General features: G+C 35.1%; 1 protein-coding gene and 1 pseudogene across 3 annotated transcripts in view; one reads left to right on the top strand and one right to left on the bottom strand.

Annotated features, from left to right (window-relative positions):
• The window catches only part of LOC145295892 (lysophosphatidic acid phosphatase type 6-like), a 232,033-nt gene that overhangs the window by 131,446 nt on the left and 78,191 nt on the right, over positions 1–22,396 (top strand). For all 3 annotated transcript variants that reach the window (XM_080141647.1, XM_080141648.1, XM_080141649.1), the window contains exon 3: positions 13,468–13,602. In XM_080141647.1, the coding sequence (XP_079997773.1) occupies positions 13,468–13,602 (135 nt within the window). The remainder of the gene's footprint in view (positions 1–13,467; positions 13,603–22,396) is intronic.
• Positions 19,129–19,247, bottom strand: LOC145296337 (5S ribosomal RNA; annotated as a pseudogene).

Raw genomic sequence — 22,396 nt, 5'->3', positions numbered from 1 at the left:
TGAGCTTTCAAACGATACCAATTTTGTCAGTGTTGGTTGCATGTGTCGAAATTTTTAGCGTGACATAAAAACATACATGCACACACGCATTCACAAACCGATTTATATTATAGACTAGCGTGGGTGGCCAGCGTTGCCCGGGTGTTTTTAGGTGTGTGTTGAAAAAAAAAAGTTGTAGTAGGCAGGTAGGTTCGAACCTAAATCCTTGACACGAAGGTGAAAAAAGAAAGTGTGAAAGAACCTAACAACTTACAGGAACAGGAAGTGAAAAGCGTTCTAATTTAACGATTAAAAAGTAAAATGACAGGTGCGTAAATTTAATGAGATCAAAAATCATGGCATAGGGAAAATGAAATCCTGCACTTTTGTTTGTTTCATTTCCCCAAGATGTTGGGGAAAACCAGCTCCCTACAAAAAGGGAAGTGTCCACATGAATAGCAATTGTCATGACGGTTTTCACCGCATTGATTAAAGCTGATTTGCTTTCTGGACATCCCCGGTAGGAAAGCCGAGGAGTTGTTTATTTCGATTCGTTTCACTTTATTTATACGAAAAACACCAAACACGCGACAGAGCAAAATAGCACGAATTGTATAAAAGTCAATCAAAATAAATGTAGACATGACGTCCCTTCGCAAATCGTAGATATTATAATCTAGGGGTTATACAAACAGTTCTAAGAAATAGTACCCCCCCCCCCCGGAGACCCCCCTACCCCCCAAAAAAAAACCTTTGCTGGATATACAAAAATGTGCACGCCACTTTTAAAGATTAAGAGGAATGCTTAAAATAAAAAAAAATAAGTCTAGAAGTAAATGCTAGAAGAGACAATTATAATCAGTGGTTGTTGTTGCAATGTTTTTGATATCAGGATATGATCACTGAAAGTTAAAAAAAATTCTACTCATAAACACTGGCGATAGGAACTGACGAATCAAATTGATCTACATTCTGCTAGCAACCAATCAGAAACCAGAATTGCTCCATAAAAATATTGAATCATTTAGCATTTCAGCACATAATTTTTTTGTGTCAACATGAGAAGGATCTTTTGCTCTTTGCCTGCAAAATTATAAAATCCAGGACCTGTACAGAACAGCTACCCACTGAAAATTCATCATCTCCAGGACTTGTACAGAATAGCTACCCATTGAAAACTTTTCTGCAATTAAACATGGCTTGCAATTCTTATGTTGGAAAGTCCTCAAAAAGAGGAAAGTTCCTTCTGCTCAGATTGTGAAATGAATTTTGGTGCAATTCAAATTTTGTGTGCACAAGAAGTGCAATGGAATTGCAGGTAAGTTGAGAAATGATAACCAGTTTATGTCTAAGAAGTGTAAAACAATTGAGATATGGAGAAAGTAAATTTGAATGTCGAAGCTGTTGAGTTTTATTACCTTTGGGCTAACATTGGAACACAGGAGGTAGCTGATTCTAGTGTAATTGCAAGTGGAAAAGTAAGTTTAGCGACCTTCTTTCATCACTGACCAGCAGTGTTATTACTGCCAACCGAATCTATCAAGCATCAGTGATGGTGTATAGAAATAAGATCCGAATAGTGAAATAAATGAGCTTGTTTAGTTGATAGATGTAGAATAGTTCAATTAGTGAATGAAAGGGAAATTAAATTAAGAAAAATATTTGTTTGACCTCCTGCTTTCTCACAACTAAATTTAACTAATTTCTGCCGTTCATTCTCTCACTCAGCTGTCAAAAAACTAACCGCACATCATGCTTCCAACTTGTTCTTTTCATAGCAGTTTCTGTCCTCTTATACAAATTAATGCCATATGTATATCACTGAACCTTCTACAAATAAAGATCTTTTCTTTTCTCATTCCTTCTCGTATCTGTTTGTGGACGTCCCCGGTGGGAAAGCCGAGGAGTTGTTTGTTTCGATTCGTTTCACTTTATTTATATGAAAAACACCTACAAACACGCGACAGAACGAAATAGCACAAATTTTATAAAAGTCAATCAAAATAAATGTAGACACGACGTCCCTTCGCAAATCGTAGATATTATGATCTAGGGGGTATACAAACAGTTATAAGAAATAGTACCCCCCCCCAAAAAAAAAAGCCTTTGCTGGATATACAAAAATGTGCACGCCACTTTTGCATTTAAAGATTAAGAGGAATGCTTCTTCATTACTTTCACCATGTAATCAATTTTCCTAACGCTGTTGTTCAATTCTGCTACAGTTAGCAAGAGAAGGGCAATGAAAATATTGGAGAAAATGATAAGGATGGATTTGAGAAAAAAAAGGAGATAAAGACTTGACCAGAGATTGCTTTTAATTTGATCACCAAAGTTAAGTGACATTGAACCTGGTCAGTATCAGATGGGTGACTATTTGAGAATACTAGTTCCTGTATGTAGGAGGAGGCCAATGTCTCCCTGTAAATGAATCTGTTAAAAAATATTTTTCTTATTGCCACACTACACAGGTGACCTTTTGTAAATTTGATAGTCCCTGGAAACTTCCTCCTTTTGAGGAAGCTGTCTTCACCTAGGTCTTTTTTTTTTTTTTTTAAGTTAATTTCTAAAAGCCATCTAACACATGCCAGCATGTTAAATGGGCGATAAACTGAATATGTTGTTGTCTTCGCAGAAACAGTGCTTAGTATTCCCGAATCGTCACCCATGTGGTACTGACCAAATTCAACTTTGCTTACTTATGATCTATCACGAACCCAGTTTGTAAAAGTAATCATGTCTTATAAAAAATCATGATCAACACATTATTTGCTGATATGCAATGCATATTAGTGTGGGAATTAAATAGTTCAAACCAATATAAAAGCAAAACTACCTGAACTCCCCTCTTAGTCTCACTGAAGAATAAAGCCAATCAGATATAGGAAACCAAAAGGAAATGACATGAAATCGATTGCAACAAATGTACGCCAAACTCCAAACCCAATAATCATGACTAGCTCACTAAAATCAACACAAAACAGTAACATCACACAAAATAGACCCATAATCACCCCCCCTCTCAAATGTAAATAATATAAACAATATCTTACACAGATACAAATTATCTCCCAGCTCCCACGATGAAATCTATTCTTATACTAAAGCTGAATAAACTGATATTTGTTTGTGTGTGTTTTTATGTTCTTATTTTTTACTTGTGCAAAATATCAGGTCTGTGCAAAAGTTTTCACCAGTTTGTAAAAAACACATTTGAAATTATTGCAATTTATTTTATTCATATTTTTATTACTTTGACATAATTAATTTATAACTTTTGTTTCAGATTATTAAAGCATCATATTTTTCTGCAATATTTTCAGCCATGCTGACCTGAAAACGATCTTTAGTCAATAAAAAGGCAGCCATCGTCCATCATGATGATGCTTGTCTTCACAGTGCTACTGATCAAAGATCTAGAAGACTTTGGTCATGAAATCTTGCACCATCCTGCATATTCTTCTGATTTAGTTCCCTCAGATTATCACTTATTTCAAGGATTACGAAAACATTTAGATGGTCTTAGGTTAACATCAGGAGAGACTACCGGACGTGTTAGATTCATATTTCACACTAGAACCTAAAGAATTTTACGAGCAAGGCATTTATAAGCTTGTTGACAGATGGGATCAAATTATAGAGAGCAAAGTTTTTTATTGTTATGAATAAAGATTTTTAAAAGCACACTTTTTCAATGAAATTTGAAATTGACCAAACCTTTTTGCACCAATCTATATTTTTTAAATATTCCTTAGTTTTGAGATTGAGTTAAGTTTGAAAGTAATTCCCTTTTAATTATTTTAATTAGCTGCAATTTGTGATCCATCTCTTTAAAAACAAATCTTTTTTATTTATACTCACCTCGAACAAAGCATATTGCCACTGAGATGTAAAGGGTTACTGTGAATTAGGATCCAGACTATTGTTGTAATTTTTGAACTAACGTATTTTAAAAGGTAGTTTGCTTAAAGCATTGCTGGTAAACAAGTATGAGTGTATATGAAGGCTATAGCAATGCCGGAAACCGGGTATTGAAGTGATGTGACATATGAACAAAAAATAGACAAACGAACAAAGGTTTTGTACATTTTTTTTTTTTTAACTTCGTATGTCTATTTATTTTCCAAAAACAATCACTAATACAAATCGATAAATATTGACTTACTGTTTGAAATAACGGGGATGGTGAAAGTCTTTAATATTTTGAGAATATTATCTCTTTTTCAAAAAGAAGGAAACCAGAAGAGATAGCTCAATTTAATTTTCACAATAATCTGATTTTTAAAAAATGATAAATAATGCAAGTGATATTATTTGGGACCATTATCTATCCAGCTTTGCATGGGAGACATTTTCTTTTTAGTTTTGCTTTACAAAAGTGAAAAAAGAATGTTTCCATTTTACAGATATTCTAGACCAGAATAAAATAATTTTTGAAAGAAGTAAAAACAATGAAAATTTTTATTTTATTTCAAAGAACATAGCACAACAATAACAAAAAAAAATTGTCAGATGCGATTTTTCTTTTATTTCACTTCAATTCACCCCAAACAAGACCCAATGCCACTAAATGTAAGCGGCTACAATGAATTAGGATGTCTCTGTATATATCTAGTCCCTAAGTGGGGAGTTCTGCAATGAGATGCTTGTTTCACATTTGAATTTCTGTGTTGGTATATTTAAAGAAAATAAGGAGAGAAATCCAAAAGCAAACAGTTTGAGGAAAGAAAAAATCTTCCTGCATCTCTACAGTGGAGGGGTGTGATTTTGCTGCTTGTCAAGTTTGTTAGGAGTATTTACATTGAAGCAGCAAATATGTAGTAAGTTTTGCAGAGCACGTTATAAAACAAGTACAAAGATATAGCATTGTGGCAATATGGTAGGCAGTGTGAAACCTATAAAATTAGACTTTTTTATGGATCCTGTGTAAGGAGTCTAGTTGTTAGTGCACAGCCTCTGGTCTTCTAACAAAACTCTGTGCATGGACAAATCATTGCTTTGTAGAGATATAGGATACTGGCGGATGTTAAAAGTTTTTTTAGCTTGGTAGAGGAAGCCCAGCTTCTTTGCAGCAGGTTTGGCAATGTTTTCTGTTTTTGTTCAAATTCGTGTCACTTGTGAATATTAGATTCTCAGGTGAGGTGCTATCTGCCATGGCAATTGGTGTTTGGAAAGGTGTCCTATAACTGTTAAAAAGGAAAGGAGCTTTCTCGATTACCTTTTATTAAATGTAATCATCCATTTTGGGGCCTATTCCACTGCAGAATGAAGTTTATTTTCTAAGGATTGAATATATGCGCATTCGTTTCATCACATGTTGGGAATGCAGCATGTTTTTTCTTTTTACAAAGGAGTCACCACTTATCAAGGCCCGGAGACCACTCGAGGATAAGGGTTAATGGGTATATATAAATAGTGGAAATTTTATAAATTGGATTAGTTAGGGGGATGGTCCATCAAGAACTTGTTTACGTTGGACTTGAAGACAATCAAATTGTAATCAGCTGGAAAGCAGGAAAACGGAAGAGTTCCACAGGTGTGCAGTTCTAAGAAAGAAGCTTTGTTCATGAAATCTACGTTTAGGTTTAGGCACAGATAAAGAGTGTGGGAAATTATTGATAGTGGTTTTGACTAGATGAGTGTTTTTCATGAAAGTTTGACGAGGGAGGAACCATAGATTGAAGCTCAGACGAGCACTTGCCATGAAAATAATAATAAAGCAGAGACAGGCTCGCAACATCTCTTCTGTGGAAAAGAGGTTGCAAGTAAGAAAAAAGGGCATCCCCCACTAAGCTATGTAGTTTATTTTGAACTCTGTCAAGGCAGGATAAGCTGCTTCTAGCAGCTCCTGCTCAGATGTGGCAACAATACTCCATCATTGGCTGTACCTTTTATTTAGGTAGAGAATTGCATCAGGAGTGAGATATCTACTGAAGTGATAGAAGGATCCTACCATTTTTCCAACAGCCTTGACAACAGATTTGATGTATGTGTTCCATTTCAGATCAGGAGTAAAGGTCAAGCTCAGAATCTTGTCAAAACATGCAGCCTCTCTAAGATGAGAGCCATTCATTTCAATTGATGCCAGCTGAGGATCAGAGCGGCGATGATGTTTCATCAGCAAATATAGCCATCTCGGACACAATTGCATCAAGGGAATTGTTTATGAAAATCAGAAATGATTAATGTCCAAGGATTGACCTTTAGGTCCTACTTGCATTGGTATCATATATGTACAGCCATTGTTGATGACCTGAATCTTTCTTTTAGTTAAGAAGGATCTGGTTATATTAAATAGTTGTGTAGTCTTATATGAATTACTAAGTTTTTATGTCTCACCCTCTCTGTATGATATTTGAACCTGCTTAAATTTTATATGAGGTGCCTTAACTAAGTTTCCAGACATTTTACATATAAACACTTTTATTGATATTACACACATGAAACTCTACCTCCCCTTCAACGTAATCTCTTTTAGCTGCAAAGAACTCGTATCATTCCAACAACATCTGGAAGTCGTCACAACCTTTTTCATCCCCTCAATTGTTTTTTTTTTTTTTACATGGGGGTCACCACTTATCAAGGCCCGAAGGCCACTCAGGGATAAGGGTTATTGCGTGTACAGTAATCAATGAGATAGTATTGTAGTAATCATTAGTATTGGGGGTTTTGATAGTGTCTTTAGGGGGCGGTTTATCAGGAGTTTGTTTATGTTGGACTTGAAGACGTCCAAGTTGTAGTCAGGTGAGAAACAGGCAAACGGCAGAGAGTTCCACTGGCGTGCAGTTCTAAGAAAGAAGCTTTGCTCATGGAATCTACGTTTGGATTTAGGCACAGATAAAGAGTGGGGAAAATTATTGACAGTAGTTTCAGCCAGACAGGTGTTTCTCGTGAAAGATTGGCGAGGGGGAGGAGAGATTGGAGCTCAAACGAGCACCTGCCATAGAAATAATGATAAAACAAAGACAGACTCGCAATGTCTCTTCTGTGGGAGAGAGGTTGCAGGGAAGAGAAAAGGGCATCCCCCACTAAACCACAAAGTCTATTTTGTACTCTGTCTAGGCAGGATAGGCTGTTTTTAGCAGCTCCTGCCCAGATGTGGCAGCAGTACTCCATCCTTGGATGTACTTGGCTTTTATGCAGATGAGAATTGCATCAGTAGTGAGATATCTTTTGGAGCGGTAGAAGGATCCCACCATTTTCCCAGCGTCTCTGGCAACAGATTTGATGTATGTGTTCCATTTCAGATCAGGAGTAAAGGTCAAACCTAGAAGCTTATCAAAACATGGAGCCTCCCCAAGACGAGAACCATCCATTTCAATTGATGCCAGATGGGGATCAGAGCGTTGATGATGTAAAGATAGAAATCTCCTGTGTGTCATGAGTAAGTTGTTGGAATCCATATTAAATAAAGAAGTAGTCAACCACCTCAACAGAAACAACCTTCTTAGTGACATGCAATATGATTTCCGCTCTGCAACATCTACCGCATATGTGCTGACGGTTATATCCCACATGATTAGTGAATCTCTTGACAAAGGCTTCCTTTCCAAGGCGATTGCTCTTGACATATCGAAGGCCTTCGATAAGGTATGCCATAAGGGCCTACTTCACAGGATTTCCAGCTACGGTATTACTGGAAATGTTTTCTTAATCATTTCTCTCTGATAGGTTCATAAGAGTAGTGGTTGATGGGCAGAAATCAGAGGCCCACAGTATTAATGCTGGAGTCCCCCAGGGGTTTATCCTGGGCCCAACTCTCTTCCTGATCTACATCAATGATCTCCCTAAACACATACTTAAATCATTCGTTGACATCTATGCTGATGACACGACCATCTATGGCAACACATCAAAGGCTGTAAATGACAAAGTTCTCTCTAATTCTTTCTCCTCTGATCTTGAGCGTGTGGTACAATGGGGGAAGAGGGGGCTGGTCACTTTTAATGCATCCAAAACCAAGCTTCTATCTTTACATCATCAACGCTCTGATCCCCATCTGGCATCAATTGAAATGGATGGCTCTCGTCTAGGGGAGGCTCCATGTTTTGATAAGCTTCTGGGTTCGACCTTTACTCCTGATCTGAAATGGAACACATACATCAAATCTGTTGCCAGAAGAGACTTTGCGAGCCTGTCTTTGTTTTATCGTTATTTCCATGGCAGGTACTCGTCTGAGCTCCAATCCCTCCTCCCCCTCGCCAATCTTTCACGAGAAACACCCATCTGGCTGAAACTACTGTCAATAATTTTCCCCACTATTTATCTGTGCCTAAATCCAAACGTAGATTCCATGAGCAAAGCTTCTTTCTTAGAACTGCATGCCAGTGGAACTCTGCCGTTTGCCTGTTTCCCACCTGACTACAACTTGGACGTCTTCAAGTCCAACATAAACAAACTCCTGACAAACCGCCCCCTTAAGTAAGACACTCTATCAAAACCCCCAATACTAATGATTACTACAATACTATCTCATTGATTACTGTACACGCAATAACCCTTATCCCTGAGTGGCCTTCGGGCCTTGATGATTGGTGACCCCCATGTAAAAAAAAAAAAAAAAAAAAAAAAAAATATGGGATCATATCTACGAGGAGTTGAGCAGCAAGATGTCTGTTTGCAAAAGATTTTTAAACTTCTGCATGTTAGTACAGACAGAGAACAAGAAAATAGGGAGGTAATTCCATAGTGTAAGCAGCCCAAAGATGGAAACTAATGAAGTATAAGTCTTTCTGGCATCTAGGGTTGGTTGGTTGGTTGTTTTTATTTTATGGCATATCATACCTTTTCAGATTATTTAATGCCGAATCCAGTGATTTTGAAGAAAAAATTTTTAATAGAATATATATATAGTTTTTTTTTTTTTTTTTTTTTTTTTTTTTTTTTTTTTTACATTTTCACCCCAAACTTTGGTGTAGGGGGCTACTATCAGGGGCAACAATACTGGGTACTATGTTGGGATTTGGGCGGCAAGATGTTGGTTCACGTTACACTTGAACTTCTGCATGTCAGTACAGTTGGGGAAGCAGTGGCCTGGAATGGAATTCCAGAGTTTAGCGGTTCTGGGGAAGAAACTACAGGAGTAGAAAGATCTTTTACATCTAGGGATCTCTACTGTGTGGGGGTGGGATTTAGCTGCCTGTCGTGTTTGTCGAGGGTGTTTACGTCGTGGGGGCACAAGTGTCTGCAGTTCGCCAGAGCATTCACCATTAAATTACTTGTAGAACAGGCATAGGGATGCAACATCACGTCGATGGGACAGAGGCTGGAGCTTAGATGCCAGTTCAGGGCCTATCAGATTTGCAAATCTCTTTTGAACCTTGTCTCGGAGCGAGAGACTAGTAGCAGATGCTCTTGCCTAAATGTAACAGCAATACTCAATACATGGGCGAATGATGGCCTTATAGAGGTACAGGATACTTTCAGGTGTTAGTAGTTTTCTAGCACGGTAGAGAGAGCCCACCTTCTTTGCAGCGGCCCTGGCAACGCTTTCAATGTAATTGTTCCGACTCATGTTTCCTGTAAACGTTAGGCCAAGCAATTTGAAAGATGTACTCTCAGATAGGGGGTCACTGGCCATTGCTATTGGTGGCAGAGAAGGTTTCTTGTAATTATTGAAGGAAATCAGTTTAGTCTTGGCAACATTGAATGTGACCATCTATTTTTTTTTTTTTTTTTTTTTTTTCAAGTTGGTTTCTATTTAACCCATAATTGGGACCCTAACAGGTACTACCACTCCGGGTCAGAGTGGACCTGGGAGCAATGGCAATTAAAGGGTGGCTCCACACTCCCCAAAGCCTGCAAGTTGTGGCCTCACCATTGGATATAGTTTAAGGTCATATCCAGGATCGGCATCTAGGGACTCCAACAGTGAAGAGGTGGGATTTTACTGTTTAGTGGGTCAGTTGGGGTTATGTATGTCGAGGGGAAACCAGTGCTATGAGTTTGTTAGGCACATTTCATTAAAGTACTGATAAATCAGGCACAGGAATGCAACATTGCGGCAGTGGAACAGGGGCTGGAGTTTGCTTGATAGTTTGGGGCCTATCGGATTGGAGATTTCTTGTGGACCCTGTCTAAGAGGGAGAGACTTGTGATAGATACACCAATTCAGATGTGTCTACAATGCTGCATGCATTGTGATAGAAAGAATTTTCAAATATAACAGTTTGAAAGGAAGAAACTACTTGAGTAGAAGGCTTTCTGGTATCTAGGGGCATCAACAGTGAAGAGGTGCAATTTTGCTGCTTGTTGGGTCAGTCGGAGTATGTTTGTTGAGGGTGCACCAGTGCAATGAGTTTGTCAGAGCATGTTCCATTAAATTAGTTATAAAACAAACAAAGGTATGCAACATTGCGACCATCAGACAGGGGTTGGAACTTGCTTGATATTGTGGGACCTATTGGATTGGAAACTCCTTTTTATTTTTTTTTTATTTTTTTTTATTTTTTTTGACCCTGTCTAAGAGGAAGAGACTAGTGGTGGATACACCAGCCCAAATGTGACCACAAAACTCCATTTATGGGTGAATGGTGGCTTTGTACAGTATACTCTTATGTTATAAAATATTATATATATAAAAAAAAAAAAAAAAAAAAAAAATAGATTACATGATTTTATGTATAGGATTCCACATTCAATCTTTGGTAACCTGTTTAGTACATCCATAAATCTTAGCATGTGTCACCTGCTTTGATCATAAGAACAAAAAAGAGGGATTGTCATTTGTTTAGAATGTAAAAGGAGAAAGAAGGAAGCAAACCTGAGTCACACCTTTTTTATATTTGATTTCATGTATCAGAAAAATACCAGACCTAATGAAATTGACATCCGTGTTGTTGAAGATCGGCATACATGATCAAAGGAGTTATTTCAAATCCACAGCATATTAAACCTTAATACTGTTTTGCATCCGGGTTGACACTTGAGTAAAATATAATGGTTTATTCATAAAATGCAGCAAAATCATGTTTTATTCCAATTGCAAGCAATTTTCCTTTTGAATAATATTAAACAACTATATTAGTAATTCTATCTTCCCTTATTTTGTTCTTTAGTCTCCACATTCTATGTAATTATCAAAGGAAAGAAGTTTAGTGTTGGCAGCATTGAATGTTTGTGTCCCCATTCAACTTCAGACTGGAGGACTTTCCTTAGATATTTGTTCATTTGTTTTCTTTTTGCGTCTCTTATATCATTAGTAATGATATTGACTCAGAACTCATAATTAATTGTTATGTATAATGATATAATTCATTTTACTTGTAGTGCAATCATAGAATAACAACAAGAACAAGGATAGTTGGAAGCTTTCATACTTGGAAAGTTATTTTGAGGGTATCTTCCGATATTTACTAGCGTGATTGTAGGAGGTGGAACAGACTGGTTTTTGATTGGTTTACATAACTTGTATCACTTCACCGAAAGTTTTGATCAGCTCACACTTCAGCTAATTTACCTCTGTAATATAGTTCTTCTATCAAAAAAAAAAAAAAATTATTCACAAAGCACGTAGAATAAAATACAGCTAATCATTGCTATTGTGTAGCACTACCAACATATGAAACGTTTCAGGATGATTTTCTTTTTTAGATAAATAACTTTTTCAAAACTTTCATAAAAAAAATAAAATTTGGCCATAGAAATTTATTTAAAACATAATTTTATTTGAAAAAAAAAAAAAATTAAGAAAATTAATATAAAGTACAACTCATTACTAATGTTGTGTGTATTGTACAAAATAAAAATTAATTTTATGGTAAAAGTTTCACTTAAACATTTTAAAGCTAGATTATAACTAACCTATTAGGTTAGTATTTATATATTATGAAAGGTATGATTCTTTTATTTTTATTTGTTATACATCATGAAATGTATGCTATTTTCTTATTTGTTATATATTATGAAATGTAATATCTTATTTTTATTTATATATTATGAAATGTCTAACTTTTTATTTGTTATGTATTATAAAATGTCTGACTTTTTATTTGTTATATAATATGAAATGTATAAACTATGGCATTATTATTTATAGATAGACCCCTCTATTTTCTTGCGTTTGTTTTTCTCTTTTTGCAAAAATCTGCTTAGTCTATGCTAAATCAAAACAAGAAATAATCACTTTTATTTTGATTATTTATATATTTTTATCATAATTAAAAAAAATAATTGTTAAGAAAACAAGCTGAATGAATATCTATATTTTATTTATCTTCATTTTGATAGATTTATGAAAAATGCATTTTTAAAATTTGTTAACCTTGTAATAATTTTTTTCTATAAACATTTATTTTTAATCAATATAAATAAATTGATTAAATTTAAAAAAATTTTTTATTTTTGAATTTTCTTTTCTACTTTAATATTTCTGAAACTTTTTCTCTGCTTTTGTTTTCTTAATGAAGACAAAAGATTTAAAACACATTTTTAACTTTGTTTATATAATAAATTTGAAATCCATCTGTCGTCATATATGATTGTTGTAATCTTTGCAAACAAACGGTTTTGGACAGTCTGTATTTGTAGTTGGCCTCGGCGTGTAGAGCCACTAGGACCAGGTTTTATAAAAAGCACTTAGTATTCCCAAATGGTCATCAAACGAAATACTACTGGCCAAGCTTAACATATATGGATCAGCAAAATTAAGTCATAACTTTGAAACTACTAAAGCCTAGATTATATGATAATAATATAAATCTTGGCATATTTTTGAAGCTATTCAGTCTGGGAATGCTGTGTGATGCTGTCTGATCAGAGAATGTTTTTTAAAGCTCTCTGATCCGGGAATGTGTTTCGAAGCTACCTGATCCAGGAATGCTTTTTGAAGTTACCTGATCTGGGAATGCCTTTTGAAGCTATTCAATCTAGAAATCTCTTTTGTAGCTGCTTGATCCGGGAATGGCTTTTGAAGCTGCTTGATCCGGGAATGGCTTTTGAAGCTGCTTGATCCGGGAATGGCTTTTGAAGCTGCTTGATCCGGGAATGGCTTTTGAAGCTGCTTGATCCGGGAATGGCTTTTGAAGCTGCTTGATCCGGGAATGGCTTTTGAAGCTTTTTCTTCTTGGAAGGCTTTTTAGAAACTGCTCCATCTGGCAACACCTTTTTAAAATCACCCTATCTGGGAATGTCTTTTGACGATATTTCTGTATTTAGAAATTTAAAATGTTTAATATTTCTGGTGTAAACATGGAAGGTTAAAAATTGTAACTTGGTAGTTTTGTCTTACAAATAAAAACTAAAGCATTCGACTAAAAGCTGAAATATGTAATATTATATGAAATATGCCAACTATGATAATAGATTATTGCATATTTCAAGTGATATGAGTTTGATGTCAATTTTTTTAAACTGTTTTCTTTAAAACTTAACTAATATTTTTCAATAAAGAAGAATGCCATTTTATGTAAAAAGAAAAAAGAAGTCATATTTTGTATGAAGAAATCAATAAAATAAATGAACTAGCAATAATTTTCCTTAATTTTTCAGGCTACTTATGATGCAGATAAATTAATGGTGGATATGCCTGAAATTGGTTTTCCTTACAATGTGATTAATGCTCAAACTAATGGACCGAGACCTTTTTCCTACGCTGAAGCACATTATGCAGGTCTTGTTCTTAAAGTCAGTATTTTTGTTCATCTTTTTTTGTTCACTTGTTTGTTAAATGCCATTTTACCATTTCTTTACTCGCCTTTTACCCTTATTAAACTTGTGCCGAATGACCCATAAAATAATGAATTGTTAACTTCTTCAAATTTCAAAAATTTACCGGAGTTAAAATAAATTCATTTTAAATCAATGCAAACAAACTATGAAGCCACTTGATGTAAACAACCAACAAGTATTAAAGATGATTGTAGCAAAGAGAGAAAATGCCTATTGCCCTTGAAAAGATCAAGGCTATGGGTAGGAGGAAAACAGTCAGTAGGATGAATTCCACAAGCCTGTAGTTCTTGGAAAGAATCTACTAGAATAGTAAGCTGTGTTATAATGAGATATCAAATCGCATTGATAGATCACTAGACCATTGAGTCAAACGAGCTGGAACAAAGCAAGAAAATAGATCAGACAATTCTGAAGAACTTTGTAGAGTCAATGTATTTTTGGAATATGCTTTCCTGAGTTTGTGTCGTAATCATTTTTAGGATAGAGAATAGCTTCAAGTGTGAGAATGTGTTTAGAGTGAAAGAGAGAACCGACTTTACAAGAAGCAGAAAGAGCAATGGATCTAACATACAAAATTAATTCTCAAAACTTTCAGTTAACATTTATGCAAAGCGAGCAAGATGTCCTGCCCAAAGTATGCTCTAAATAATATCAGCATAGTTGGATGCAGACTTGCATATATACTGCAAAATTGATGATACTCCTGTTGATTTTGAGGTATGAAGTCTGCCATAACAACTAAGTTGTTTAGAAATACACACAAATGAATTTTTTATAGTGGTGAAGGCTTTGTGCAGGATCAACCACACATTTTGGTACAACTGCTAATCTAAGTGCAATGGCTGCCACAAGACAGAGCAGACAGTAGACCTCAGGTTTTACGTCAGAATTTTCTGTTCTAGATGTATGTCTTAAGGAAGACTAGGGGTGGATTTCTCCCAGTTGATTAAATATGCCCTCCGATACCAACCTGGAAATTTATGTCCTGGCATGTTACATACAGTGCTTAGTATTCCCAAATGGTCACCAATGTGGTACTGGCCAGGCTCATTGTTGCTTAAATTTGGTGATCTGGCAATAACCAGTGTGTCAATCTTATTATGCCATATATAGTTCAAAATTATTAATTATGCAAACACATTTTAGGGATTTTCCAATTTTTCCTGTGATTGCTGCCTTCATTTTACCATTCTAGTAGGTATTATCTTTGAGATAGTTCGACTGATCGTAATCTAGTAGGTTCAAGTTGTGTGAATATAATCCCCACTCAAGATCACACTTCCTGTTGATCAATCTGTCTTAAAATTGTCCTCCAAGTCAGGATGGAAAGTCATTTCATGTGTACAAGGAGGGGGGGGGGGGTCAGCCACACTGTGCCACAACATAGGAGAGTTCATTTCAGAACCACTCCAAGATTTGTGAAGATGCTTGGAAAGTCAGCTGAAGATATTGTTACACACAATTAAAACCTCTGGTGCATAGGTCTGCAGTGTTTACCTCTGGTTCCGAGATTGGCTGCCCATAACTATCTTGGCTGCTGTGGACCGTCATGCATGGTCTATGTTCATTCAAAATGCTGTGTTTCTATGAGAGGAATCAGCTCAACTCATCCTGGGTGAATGCTGCCAAAAGTCAAACAAGTTGTCATATTAAACCATCAATTTTCCATAAAGTTCTCTTTCTAAATCAATGGGCTATTATTATTTTTTTTTTTATATATTAGATTTGAGTTAATCAAATTTAAAATAGAAGCTTGTCTCTCCTTGGCTCCTACAAAAAGCGCTGCATCAGCAAATTGTTTAAGATTGTCCAATCTATTGTCTATTTACATTGTTTTATATTTAAAGAAGAGTAAAAAGTGGATCTTGGTTTACTTTTGGCAGCCTTGTAACTCTCGCTTTCCTTATCCTCACATTCCAGGAGTGATGTTTCTGAAAAAGCGGGAAAAATTGCTGTTTTTTAGGTCAGAATTTTATTGCTAGCAAGTTTTTGACCTTGAAGCAGTATTTAAAAATTTTTTTTTTTTTAGCTCTTTACTTCAAGTTGCTTCATGCCTTGGCTGGAGCGATTTCCATAAAAAAATTCCATGACCTCCTACCATCTCTTTATTTATGTCTGACAATGAATTTTGATGTTAAGCTAAAGATGCAATTTTTAATCGTTATCATTATTTCCATGGCAAGTGCTCGTCTAAGCTCGAATCTCTGGCCCCCCCCTCGCCAATCTTTCATGAAAAACACCCGTCTAGCTGAAACCACTGTCAATAATTTTCCTCACTCTTTATCTGTGCCTAAATCCAAACATAGATTCCATGAACAAAGCTTCTTTTTTAGAACTGCACACCTGTGGAACTCTCTGCCGCTTGCCTGTGTCCCTCCCGACTTCAACTTGGATGTCTTCAAGTCCAACAGAAACAAATTCCTGATGAACCACCCCTTTAAGTAATAACACTTTATCAAATCTCCAGTACTATTACTACGATACTATCCCATTGATTACTGTACACACAATAACCCTTATCCCCGAGTGGCTTCTGGGTCTTGATAAGTGGTGACCTCCATGTAAAAAAACAAAATTAAAGATGAACTTATATGTGTGTATTAGTAAACGAAAACGTTGCATGGAAGGAAAAACAAAACCTTTTTTAACGCAACAACGAAAGAGTTTCAACAGAAGAAAGTTAGAATGAAAATAAAGTTGAAAATTCTTTGGACTGTCAAACATCAGTCAGCAATTATCTTCAAGCGAAGATTGTCGATGCTGGAGCGTCTAGTGTATAAGAACATGAGAAAGAAGGGATGTTTTTTCTTTTTGTTCATAGTTTGTAAATATTTTCAAAGATTTTTAAATGATGGGTTAGTGTTGCAGCTTTCCTTATTTGGAGAGCAGAGATTTTCATACCAAAACTGAAGATACATCCTTGATAATCAGTCTATTATGGCAAAAACTATGGGACGAACAACTAAACAACAAACTTAAAGAAATACACCCAAATGTTGGGCAAGAGAGAACCATAATACCAATACGAAAAGTAGACACTATATTCACCAGAATCCGAATTGGTCATTCAAGACTAACACATGAATACCTTCTGAAAGCAGAAAGTATCCCTCAATGCAGAATCTGCCAACAACCACTAACCATTAAACACATATTAATGAAATGTAAAAAATATGAAAATATTCGTACAAAATATTTCAAAGAACAAAACCTTAAAACAATATTTGAAAAAGAAACACCTTACAAAATATTAGATTTCCTGAGAAAAATTAAACTTTTGGAACTTATTTGAAAATAAAGCAAACCACTGACCAAAGTCTCAAATGAAGAATATTCTCTTCACCTTTTATGGCATGAAATGACCTATAGGGTTGATGTGCCGTTAAACAAACACTTACCTACCTACCTTGATAATCAGTCCGACAGATTTTGATTCATTTTAAATAGGTGGTCTTTATTTTTCTGTAAGACCGAGGTATGTTACTTGCAGTCCTAGGAGAACCATCTTCGCAGACTTGACCTGTCTTTGAAACGATGTTAGTTTATTGCTAATCATCTGAGGCATCTCTTAACAAGGAATGTCATCAGGGTTCTCGGGCAATTTTTAAAGCCAAAGTTCTCTTTCTCTTCAGTGCTGGCTTTCGACCTTGTGTCACATCTTCTCACAATGGGAGCAAAGAAAGTACTATCTTTTCTGATTTTGTAAGTTTTTGCAACTGTGCCAGTACCTCACATAGTGCTGATTATTATTATCATCATCATCGCAACCACCACCATGTCCATTTTTACATGCTGGCATGTGTTGGACAGCTCATTAGAAATCAACTTCCAGACTAACATGTCTCTGGCCAGGTCTTTGTTTCTTTCTCAAGTTCATCCTTATCACCCTCCTTCCGTTTTCTTTGGGTTTACTCTGCAAACTGACACTGCTACCTCTACTGTTCTACATTTACAAACCCAAGAACTCTTATCTATTCTTTCTATGTGACCATACCAACAAAGTTTCCAATCCTGAACACATCATCTTATACTGTCCATATTTAATCTTCCTCTGGGGTCATCAGATCTAAGTCTGTCTTTAAATTTCACATAATGATTTTTATGCAGTCACTGTCCACATAGACAACCCGTGATCCCCCATCTTTAATTGACACCACATGGCACAGACTAGTGTTGTTGTAAAATACCACACAACAAGAATTCACAGTTTGGTCCTTATCTAAACCTCTTTGTGAATAATAGTACAAAATCACTGTTAGTAAAAAATTGTGTTGATAAGAGTAAGTATCTTGCAGTGTATGAGATATCCATTTTCGGTGAATCCTATCTAAAGAAAGAAGCTCATTTGACCTCTGACATGACGTCACTTACAGTCACATGATACCTACTTCCTTCACCATATTCAGTATATATCAATTGTATTGTTTTTGTTCTTTTAATCTATATTGATAAAATTATAAAATGACTTCACGTGTGCATGTTTTTATCATGTCTATGTAACTTTGAAAATCACACATTTATTTTTGTTACCACTTTTTATTAACTACTAGCCTGGGTGCTTAGCATTGCCCGGGTGTTTGGAGGTTTGTGTTGAGCAAAAAAAAAAAAAAAAGTTGTAGTAGGCAAGCAGGCAGACAGGCTCGAACCCGAACAGCGAAGGAGGAAAAGAATGTGAAAAAAAATCTTTTTAAAAAAGATAGAGAGGTGGGATTGAACTAAAAAATGTGGGATAATTAGTCTTCCTCGCTAACCATTAGGTCAAAGAGGATAATGAATTCAATGAGTTGGTAATTAAGTTAAGAGTCAAAGGAGTCATTACGCATGTGCAGAAATGAACATTAGTTTAAAACCTGGCCTGGGGCCAGTTAAGCTTCCCGCTTTCTGTCTTGGTATTCATTTGTTTCCCCATGAAAGTAAATTAGACATAAGGTCATTTTTAATGTGGGGGAAGACCAGCTCTCCCATAAAGTGAGTACTCTGGCAGTATTCAAATAAATAGTAATTGTCTTGGTATGGAGGGTTTCCCCTACATTGACCAAGGACCAATTACAGAACAGATACTACCCGGATCAAAGGTCAGGCATTGGTGTGTTTGCCTTTGATTAGTTTTTGCTTTATTTATATGAAAAAGACAAACAAACACTCGAAACGAGATAGAGACAATGTCTGTTTGCAAAGCTGAGATATTATGATCAAGAAAGTATTAGAAAACTTCTCCCGGAATCTGACATGAAAACCTAACGCAAAAAGCCTTTTGTGGACATACGCAAATGCTTCTGCCCATTTTGCTTTTTATATAATAGATTGCGTGTGCAGTAAGCACCAACCCTATTCAGGGTTTAACCAGCTTCTTCCAAAGGAGGTAGTTTCATGGGAGTATGAAATTCACAAGTGGTCCCCAGTCGCATGTATATCCCCATTAGGGGAGATGACAACGTTAGGTTTTTGCAACTTTTTTGCAGGAAGGTGTCGACGTCCTCCTACATACGGCACCTGGATTTCCCAAATTGGTCACCCATTTTAGTAATAACCAGGCTCAACGTTGCTTAACTTCGGTGATCTGACGGGAACCAGTGTGTCAATGCGATTATGCTGTATTATATGATAGATCAATCAAATATTAATTGAATTCAAAGATGCAGTAGTATAACTGAGACAAAACTTTTTAAAATCCTATTTTAAGTTTTTTAATATTCACTCCCTCCTCCCTCTCACTCTTAATGAATGCTGACATTATATAGACAGTTTGTCCTCCCTTCATTCTTCACTGCCCTCTCCATCAGTCTGCTTGCTGATTTTGTCATCTCTGTTCTCATTATTGATAAGTTTAAGAGTTGAAATAATGATAAAAAAAACCCTCTTACTTTGAAAGTATTATGTAATATAAAAGTGCTAACTCCTTGGCAACGCCAGGTAGATACAATCAGTACTATCAATAAACAGCTGAACAAAGATTGCTTAAGGAGAAAAGACTAAAGCTTCCTCCTTTACCCTTTAAGCATTAGTGTTATTATTACAGTAGAAAAATATGAGCATGAAAAGTAATATGGTTATGCTTAATCATGGAAAAAAAAAAAGGGCAAGATATTCTTGTAAAAAATATAATAAATTTATAACTTCAAATATTTAAGCATTAAGAATTGATTATGTAATGTTAAATTGAATAAAAAAAATTCTTAATGCTGCAATATTTTAAGTTATAAATTTATAATATTTTTTTTACTAAAATATCTTGTCCTTTTTTTTCCCCATGATTAAGCTTAACCATATTACTTTTCATACTCGCATTTTTCTATTGTAATCCATGATTTTTCCAGGCTTCCAGTAAATTCACTTGTTCTTTATTTAATTTCAATCTTATCTTTTTGCCCCCATAAACATAACATATACATATGTAAAACAATGTATGGCACTCGTCTGCTTTCATTCTCTCTGTTTCACTTGTTACTTCTCTTTTCGCGAGAGCAGTGAATTAGTAGCAACACTAGTCATTGAAGCAATGTGATTACTATGGAAACCAGTCATAAAAAACGTCATTCACCTCTTTACGAATTTTTACACCAGTAAATTCATCATAACTTTTGTTTTTACTGAATGAAAATTGAAAAAAAATTTTTTCACAATATAGCTGAGAAAATGATCTATAAACTGATTGTTTGAAATTTGTTTGAAAAATGGACAGTGAAGCTTTAAAGCAGTTCTAAACGAGTAAAACTGCCACTTAACCATATATTCAAACACGGTAGTGTTTGAATTATAACAATGAAACTTTGTTAGTCATATATCCTAGACAATGAAAGAAATTGCATTAAAACAAGAGATTGCTGACATCAGCATTTTTCTAATGACATCATCAGTTGTTCGTAGGTGTGTTAACCTTCAATGCTTTCATAAAATATTTAACATTCTATGAAAACTAATAAGGTTATGGACATGAAACTAAATTAACAAAGCAAAATAAATCTTTGGCTGACGTCAGCTCCTTTTATGATGACGTCAGCACTTTTTATGATGACGTCATCAATTTTTATCCAAATTTTATGCTTGACTTCTATTACACTCATGATTTTAAAAAATCTATTTCAAGATTAATACTATAAATTTGCGAATGTAAAATAAAACTTATCACTCTTTCAAAAGTTAAGAATATTACATCCGTTAAAAAGTAGATTTAAATATTCATTTATAAGCCATCAATTAAAATAAATTTTTAAGAATTAAAGATTACTTTAATTAAAGGTTACTATAATATATTAACTGTATCCCGGATATGTACACATTTTGTAGAAACGTGAGAAAAAGATGATAATCACTTAAACTCTTTTCAAGGGTTAAAACAATTTGTTTCAGCCGCAAGTTTATTAAATTTATTGTTAAAATAGGTAAAACTGACAAAACAAAAATGAAGACAAACCATAATTTCACTAACATGTAAATACAAAAAAAAAAAAAAATGTAAGCAAAGATAAGAAAGAAAAATTAAGAGAACTGTAAATTTAATTGCAAAGGTCCTGGATATGACCTTAAACTATATCCAATGGTGAGGCCCCAGCTTGCGGGCTCTGGAGACTGTGGATCCACCCTTTAATTGGCATTGCTCCCAGGTCCATTCTGACCTGGAGTGGTAGTACCTGTTAGGGTCCCAACTATAGGTTAAATAGAAATCGACTTGCAAAAAATCAAATATATTCTATTAAAAAATTTTTTTTCAAAATCACCAGATTCGGCATTAAATAACCTGAAAAGGGTTGATATGCCGTAAAACAAAAACAACCAACCAACCAGAGAATGAAAAATATAAATTATACTAAGTGAAAGACGATTTATGAGAGAAGAACTGCATGCTTGCATGTTGGGAAAAGATAAACAAATATAAAAATAATACTAATGCAATTCAAGGTTAATGTAGCACGATGAGGTTCCAAAATCCAGCCTCGTTCTGAGTTTGAGGAAAGCTGGTCATGTGCTACTTTGTCTCCCGTGTTTTAAATAAAGTGCCGAGTTGTTAACTTCGAACTTTGAGGAAAAAACGGAGAAAGTGTAATATACAACAAATAAATACTACCAAAGGCAAGATAAGTTAAAAGTAAATCAAAAAGCAATTCAAAGAATTAAAAAAGAGGTTCAAGGAATTTTCGAGCATTTATTACTATAAACATTTTAGAATTAGAAAATTTAAAAATAAAACAGTAATTTTGATTTTTTTTTTTGTTTTTTTAAATTAAGCAGTTCAAAGAATTAGAATTTAAAAAAAAATGAAACCGTTCAAAAAATACTTTCACCCTGTTATAACTACTCCAAAATTTGCTCATACTGTTTATATCTATGTTCAAAGAGTTAATGTTTCATTTCATTTATTCAAAGGGGTTAGATTCTGCCTCAACACCGGTGACAGTCGCACATGACCCCCATTTCCCTGAACTCAGAACGAGGCTGAATTTTGGAACCTCAACTTGCTGCATTAACCCAATTTAATTTTCTTCTATGAGCGAAGAAAGGCAATAAAATTGTTGATACTCAAAACGTCAGAATATTTAAACAGATTGAAAACAGCACACGTGATTATGAAATAAAAAGATACAATACATAAAGGGACATTGGAAGGATTCTCATAGTGACAAGCCTGCAAAAGTCCCCTAAGAAAAAAAGGCTGAGAGAGATAAATGATAGGGGATATATACCATGTTGACCAGAACAGTCTATGGTATGTAATATGTATATTTGAATGTTTTTGTTTTAACTCAAATAT

The sequence above is a fragment of the Euprymna scolopes genome, chromosome 16, assembly GCF_053919585.1.
Source record: "Euprymna scolopes isolate OS-2025 chromosome 16, ASM5391958v1, whole genome shotgun sequence".
NCBI classification, from domain to species: domain Eukaryota; kingdom Metazoa; phylum Mollusca; class Cephalopoda; order Sepiida; family Sepiolidae; genus Euprymna; species Euprymna scolopes.
Note: the sequence above shows the minus strand (reverse complement) of the source record. Positions and strands in the feature narration are given on the sequence as shown.